At 41.7% G+C, this 7793-nt stretch overlaps 1 protein-coding gene across 4 annotated transcripts in view; it reads left to right on the forward strand.

Annotated features, from left to right (window-relative positions):
* C23H18orf54 (chromosome 23 C18orf54 homolog) overlaps positions 1 to 6122 on the forward strand; it is a 31614-nt gene extending 25492 nt beyond the window's left edge. For 3 of the 4 annotated variants that reach the window (XM_069569327.1, XM_069569330.1, XM_069569333.1), the window contains exon 9: positions 5805 to 6122. In XM_069569327.1, coding sequence (XP_069425428.1) covers positions 5805 to 5817 — 13 coding nt within the window. In that variant the 3' untranslated portion in view covers positions 5818 to 6122. Of the gene's footprint in view, positions 1 to 2786; positions 2820 to 5804 lie in introns of all 4 variants that reach the window. The other variant, XM_069569331.1, reaches the window with a different exon arrangement.
* Positions 6123 to 7793: the final 1671 nt, after the last annotated feature.

Raw genomic sequence — 7793 nt, forward strand, 5'->3', positions numbered from 1 at the left:
ATAAACAGTGCTGTGATGAACATTGGGGTACATGTGTCTCTTTCAATTCTGGTTTCCTTGGTGTGTATGCCCAGCAGTGGGATTGCTGGGTCATAAGGCAGCTCTATTTGCAGTTTTTTAAGGAATCTCCACACTGCTTTCCATAGTGGCTCTACTGGAAAAATTCTTAGAAATGTACAACTTTCCAAAACTGAACCAGGAAGAAATAGAAAATCTTAACAGACCCATCACAAGCATGGAAATTGAAACTGTAATCAGAAATCTTCCAGCAAACAAAGCCCAGGTCCAGACGGATTCACAGCTGATTTCTACCAAAAATTTAGAGAAGCGCTAACACCTATCCTACTGAAACTCTTCCAGAAAATTGCAGAAGAGGGTAAACTTCCAAACTCATTCTATGAGGCCACCATCACCCTAATACCAAAACCTGACAAAGACGCCACAAAAAAAGAAAACTACAGGCCAATATCACTGATGAACATAGATGCAAAAATCCTCAACAAAATTCTAGCAATCAGAATCCAACAACACATTAAAAAGATCATACACCATGACCAAGTGGGCTTTATCCCAGGGATGCAAGGATTCTTCAATATCTGCAAATCAATCAATGTAATTCACCACATTAACAAATTGAAAAATAAAAGCCATATGATTATCTCAATAGATGCAGAGAAGGCCTTTGACAAAATTCAACATCCATTTATGATAAAAACTCTTCAGAAAGCAGGAATAGAAGGAACATACCTCAACATAATAAAAGCTATATATGACAAACCCACAGCAAACATTATCGCCAATGGTGAAAAATTGAAAGCATTTCCCCTAAAGTCAGGAACAAGACAAGGGTGCCCACTTTCACCGCTACTATTCAACATAGTTTGGAAGTTTTGGCCACAGCAATCAGAGCAGAAAAAGAAAAGGAATCCAAATTGGAAAAGAAGAAGTAAAACTCTCACTGTTTGCAGATGACATGATCCTCTATATAGAAAACCCTAAAGACTCCACCAGAAAATTACTAGAGCTAATCAATGAATATAGTAAAGTGGCAGGATATAAAATCAGCACTCAGAAATCCCTTGCATTCCTATACACTAATAATGAGAAAGTAGAAAAAGAAATTAAGGAAACAATTCCACTCACCATTGCAACGAAAAGAATAAAATACTTAGGAATATACCTACCTAAAGAAACTAAAGACCTATATATCGAAAACTATAAAACACTGATGAAAGAAATCAAAGAGGACACTAATAGATGGGGTTTTTCTATACTCTGCATTTCATCAGGTACATGACCTATGTTTCAAATCTGTTCCCCAGACTAAGTCTAGGGAAACTTTCAGTGGCTGGTTTTCATTGTGTTGCTTCTGTGAGCCTGGCTAGATGGGAACCTGTCAGTCTGGGTCCAGTCTAGAAACAAACCGCACAGTGATTTTAAACAGGAGCAACTCAACATACTAAAGTTTTAAACTAGTCAGACCCACTGGAGTTCAGTGTTTGCAGCAGCTGATGAAGCGATGTTTCCCTGGACCTGGTTGCCTGCCTGACTCCCTGCCTCGCAGGTTCTGCAGAGTGGGGGGAAAAGTTCTAAATTATGACAGTCTTATTTGGTACCCCAGAACTAAGGGAGAGGACTCAAGGAGGGACAATCCTGCAAGTACTCAAGGACAAGGGATCTCAAATGGGAGTCTGATCTTGTTGAAGGGGCAGCCCACTGGATGGCAGAGAAGTTTACAGGCTTGCCCAGACCAGAGTCTGTTTGCAGTCACTGGGCAAGCAAGAAGCCACCCTCCAAGATTCAGGGAAGCTGCAGCTAGTGACCAAGTGTGGGCCTGGAGAGGGAGTGAGGGAGCCTTCCACATGCTGGACGATGCTCGCTGGATGCCAGGAGCAAAAGGGGTTTGTATTGGGAATGTTGAAAGAAGGTGATCACCAGCCTGGGCCAGGTCTGTGTAACATTGCCAGGGAGAACCATACATTCTGGGACTGTGACTGGGCCAGAGAACCACTGGGTTTCTTCACAGCCGTCTAGATAACTGATGTTGGAGCTGCTGGAAAGCCACGAATGAGCCCCTTCAGGGTGAATTTGGAGCTGAGAGACTATGAATTGATGACTGGCTTGGAAACTTGTCAGATTCTTGAAAGGTTTTGGTGGGAAAAAAAATCACAAGGGGAAATTTAAAATTGCTTCACCTGTCCACCTCTGACACCCTGTTTTGTAATATAGCCTGTCCAAACCAATAACCTGGCATAAAGGTAAAATAACAAAAATGTCAGCTCATTTAGGAAACAGGCCCAATAAGAAACTTTGGGTCAATATTTTAAAAATAATTTGATAATTTCATAGAAAAAAACAACTAGAAATCTGGGACTATTACAAACATTCTGGAATTATACAAATGAAGATCAGAATTTCAGAGGAGTAGATTGCATTCAATTTTTCATCGTGGTAGCCACATAGGTTTTATATGAGTGTTTCTTGAAATGGAGCATTTCTTGCAATTGAAATACTTTGCATTGTAGTATATTGCTTCAATTAAGCCATGATTTGTTTTTTTCTGTGTCTTCCACATATTATCCTTATTTAATTTTGCCTTTCAAGGCAATCTCATATACACATTTTGGTCTTAAAATACTGAAACCAGCAAAAATAATGCTACTTCCATCTTTCAGGCTGTTTTTAATTTCTAAATACTTCAGACACAATTTTATGTTCATAATTGCCTCACTTGTAATAATGCCATCTGGCTTTCCTTTTATTGTTTAAATGTCTAAATTGTACAGGTGATCCAGAGCCCTACTTAACAGAATGCTGGAGTAAGTATTTATTTTGCATATTGATAAGAGGATTAACATATATTAGTTTCAGGTGTATGACATAATGATTGAACGTTTATGTGTAAATATAGTTAATATCCACCCACTGTAGTTTTTCTTATTGCCACCCATAGCTAATTTTTTCCAGCTTTGTTGAGGTATAATTGACAAATTGTAAAGATATTTAGAGTGTATGTTATGTATACACATTGTGAAAAGATTCTCCCATCTTGTTAATATATTCACCAATTACTTTTTTTTGACAGTTAATTTTTTAAAAATATGGCATCAGATGTCCAAGATGTGTAGAATAGGTGCATGAAATATCTACGTATGATTCTTCGATGATTTATAATTCCATTCAGCTAGCATGCATTTGACTTACCTGGTGGCTCAGACGGTAAAGTGCCTACAATGCGGGAGACTCAGGTTCAACCCCTGGGTCGGGAAGATCCTCTGGAGAAGGAAACGGCAACCCACTCCAGTACCCTTGCCTGGAAAATCCCATGGACGGAGGAGCGTGGTAGGCTTCAGTCCATGGGGTCACAAAGAGCCGGGCACGACTGAGCGACTTCACTTTCACTTTTCAGCATGCATTTGGTTCTTTGTGGAGGTGGGAAGGAGGAGAGGAGAGGGTAGGGGTAGGAGAGATGATGGCAAATAAGGTATGACTTACCAAGAGGAACTCGATGGAAATATGTAAATGGATACAGTTATATTACCACCAGGTAAGTATCATTTCAGAGAAATGAAGCTGGAGTGATAGCTATTACGGCACAGACGATGGAGCAGCTAAGTGGCCGGAAGAATCAGGAACAAATTCACTTGGGAGGGGATGCTTGAATTGATCTCCAAAATGAATAAGTTTGTCATCAAAGAGATTGGACTGAAGAATGTTTAGACAGAGTGAGACGTTCAGAGGGTCTTCCTTGGTGGCTCAGTGGTAAAGAATCTGCCTGCTAATGCAGGAGATGTGAGTTCAATCCCTGGACCAGGAGATCCCCTGTAAATGGCAGCCCACTCCAGTATTTGTGCCTGGGAAATCCCATGGACAGAGGAGCCGGACATAACAGCTAAAAGGCAACAGCAACAAGACGTGCAAAGACTTGAGTTGTTAAAAAGGCCTGATACAAAATTTTTTATTGAGTTGGGTATATTGTGTGTGATAGTGGAGGAAACCTGTGCTTTAATCAGGCAGATGTGTTTTATGATTCTACCATTTATTAACTTGTGAACAAGCTCCTTGATCCTGCTTGAAGCTTCATTTAAAATTTCCCTTTCATTTGTAACAGCTGCTTCGAAGTTTTATTTCAAGGATTGAATGACAACACCTGGCATCTGTGATTTTAGTAAACACTAGCTGCTAATAATGCTAATACACTGAGGTGAGGGAGGTGCTAGGAATAAGGCATAGGCTGATTCTACCCTTGTGGTTCCCCCTTCTACTCTACGTTATTAAGTTGCGCAGTTGTGTCCAACTCTGCGACCCCATGGACTGCAAACTCATGAGATCAGTTAGACTCAGACTCAAACCCCAGAGTTTGAGTCGGTGATGCCATCCAGCCATTTCATCCTCACTGTTGTCCCCTTCTGCCTTCAGCTTTCCCAGCATCAGGGTCTTTTCCAATAAGTAGGGTCTTTTCCAATAAGTTGGGTCTTCGCAGCAAGTGCCAAAGTATTGGAGCTTCAGCTTGGGTATGTCTTCCCAGTGAATATTCAGGGTTGATTTCCTTTAGGATTGACTGGTTTGGTCTTGCTGTCCCAGGGACACTCAAGAGCCTTCAACACAGCTGGAAGGCAGGTTTTCAGAGCTCTGCCTGCTTTATGGTAGAGCTATATGCTCTACATTACAGGGAGAATTACTGAAAAACGTGTCTGATGATGTACCTCTTAAGCTTTCCAGTGGCTTCCTGCTGGAAGAGTAGTTGTGAAGTTCCCACTGTACCCTGAAAAGCCAACACCCCTCCCGTGACTCCTCAAGGCCGAAACCTTTGCTACCACTCTGCTTGTTCTGATTCAGTCACACTGGTTTGGCTGTTACCAAATAACCACAAATATGCATCTGCATCCAGGCCTCTGCAGTGTTCTCCGTCTTGTCAGTCTTTCCACAAACACCTCTTAATTCCCTCCCTCACTTCAGGTGTCTGCTCAAATGCCACTTTATCAGACAAGCCTGCCCTCCTCCCCGCTCCGCTATTATACTTTACTCTCTGGTGGTGGTGGTGGTGGTTTAGTCACTATGTCATGTCCGACTCTTGGAACCCCATGGACTAGCCTGCCAGACTCCTCTGTCCATGGGATTTCCCAGGCAAGAATACTGGGATGGGTTGCCACTTCCTTCTGGGGATCTTCCTGACCCAGGGATTGAACCCACATCTCTTGTGTGTCCTGCTTTGGCAGGTGGATTCTTCTATCAACTGAACCACCAGGGAAACTCCTACCTTATTTTTCACTGAATCTTGAGGGCCGGAACTTTGTATTATTCACTATTTACTCCTCAACAACTAGGATAGTGCCTAGCAGTGATTTAAAGAGCTACATAAATATTTCTCTGAATGAGGACCAGAGAGTGGCTTGGGGACCCTTCTGAGGCAATTGGTGTGCTCAGCTGAGAATTTTGGATTATATTCCCTAGGCAAAAGGGACCTATGTTTTTGATGCAGCCTTGAGTGAATATTAATTTTTGTTGTTAGTCTCTACATTGATTTATGGCTGCAGTCAGACTGAACTGTTTTCCAAATAACTAAAACCAACAGTTTTTCTTCCTTCTGATAGTTAAGTCTTTAAAATCTGATACCACAGCATAAATGCATTATGTTGGTAATTTTTTTTAGGCAGTAAAGCTATAAAGCAGGACTTATTTAGTTTTTTGCTCAGAATTAGTTTTACAGATGTTCCTATGATGTTTTATTGTAAAATAAGTCCCTAGAATATAGGTGTGTTTTTTTAAAACATAATGTTTAGAGGACTATTTATTTGTCTCAGGTTGAAGTACTAGACACTATTTGATTTACTGAATGATTTATGTGGGATTTTGGACACGAGTATAAGAAGACAAGAGAAAGAAGCACAAAGAAGTCTCTTGGAGTGGGATCCAGAAGTCATGACAGGAGCCCTGGAAGGACCTTGATAATGCCCCCGACAAACGAGCCACTCAGCACTCCTTCAAATCATTTCAGTCTTCACTTATTTTTAGACCTGAGGGACGTATGAAAATTTTTATTTAGATTTATTTCATCATCTCCAGTTAAAGCATATCAATTTTCTATTAAAAGTGACCAAAATTTAGCAAATGTTTCCCAACTTTCTGCTGTAGTTCTCCTTCATTGTGTGTGTGTTTCTGAGATTTCTTACGAGGGCTTAAGCTTTAAATGTCTTATTCCCTCCTGCCCCTTCTTAGTTGGGGTGCCTTGAGCAAGTTAGAGCTATAAGATTGAATTTATAAAGCAGAGCTAATGGGGATGCTTCAGAGCACAGTTGAAGGGATTGAGAGAACGCCTGTAAAACAATTCCTTAGCACAGTGCCTCACCTTAGGGAAGTGCCCAGTGTAAACTATTATTGCTAAATACAGTTATGTCAGTACTTGTTTTCAGAATTTCAGCTAGTTATAATTGTTGCCATTTAGCTGTCTGTTTTTGTAGAAGCCAATCCAAGTCTTAGTAAGGACTGTTTAAATTTTTTTCCCCACTAGAGGGCACTGCCTGCTTTGGCAGTAACAAGATTAAGAAATTTTGTCATTGGCCTTGTTCAGTTGCTGAGTCGTGTCCAGTTGTTTGTGACCCCATGGACTGCAGCACACCAGGCTTCCCCGTCATTCACTACTTCCCAGAGATTGCTCAAACTCAATGTCTGTTGAGGTAATGATGCCATCCAAACATCTCATCCTCTGTCATCCCCTTCTGCCCTCAATCTTTCCCAGCATCAGGGTCTTTTCCGATGAGTCCTGCTACTCCTTAATCTGGTTTTGAGCTTGTGAAAGTCACTCAGTTGTATCTGACTCTCTGCAACACCATGGACTATACACAGTCCATGGAATTCTCCAGGTCAGAATACTGGAGTGGGTGGCCTTTCCCTTCTCCACGGTTTTGAGCTTAGTGTCTGGCATTCATTCTCAGTTACAGCTCTTGAAAGCTGATGGGGTGTTAGGAGACGATCTTATCTCCCTCTTCCTTCCCACATCAAGTTACAGCCTTTTAGAAAGAAGCATCTCTCACCAGTCTGTAAACCAGATGTATTCTTTAGACTGTAGTCATTATGCTTAGGACCCCTGTTCTCTTCTCCCTCTGCAGGAGGCTTCAGTCCTGAAGTGGTTCCTGTTAGACCACTAATGTCCTTTGTGTTCTGTCTCTCCCTAGTTACTGTCCCAACACTCACATGATGGAAAGGTGTTTTAGCCTAGGCTCAGGCATTTGCCATTGTAAAGTGGTGGCCCTTAGAAGGAACACCTGGTTTTGGGTCTTCAACAAGATACAGGCTTGACATCTTGAGTTGGGAGTGGAGGTTCAAGGGAAGTACCCTTGTCTCTTATCCTTCAGGCCTCTTTCCCATACATAAAGCAAGTTTAGTTGGTAGACTAAGCCAGTGACCATAGCTTCCCCAACAGTCTTAATTTCAAGTCAGAGAAAAGGTGTGAGATGGGGAAGGAGTGTGTGTGTGCTCAATTGCTTTAGTCATGTCTGACTCTGAAACCCTATGGACGGTAGCCCACAATGCTCTTCTGTCCACGGGATTTTCCTGGGAATACTGGAGTGGGTTGCCATGCCCACTTCCCGGTTGATTTTCCTGACGCAGGGATCAAACCCGCGTCTCTGTCTCCTACATTGCAGGCTGATTCTTTACCCGTTCAGCCACTTGAGAAGCCCTGGGGAAGGAGAGAAAGCAAAAAAACACAGAAAGGTGAAATATGAACAAACGTTGATAACACCACTATTTGGAACTAACAGACCTTGCTTAGGTTAATCTTTTCATGGATT

This window comes from Ovis canadensis, chromosome 23 (assembly GCF_042477335.2).
Source record: "Ovis canadensis isolate MfBH-ARS-UI-01 breed Bighorn chromosome 23, ARS-UI_OviCan_v2, whole genome shotgun sequence".
In the NCBI taxonomy this organism is placed as follows: Eukaryota; Metazoa; Chordata; class Mammalia; order Artiodactyla; family Bovidae; genus Ovis; species Ovis canadensis.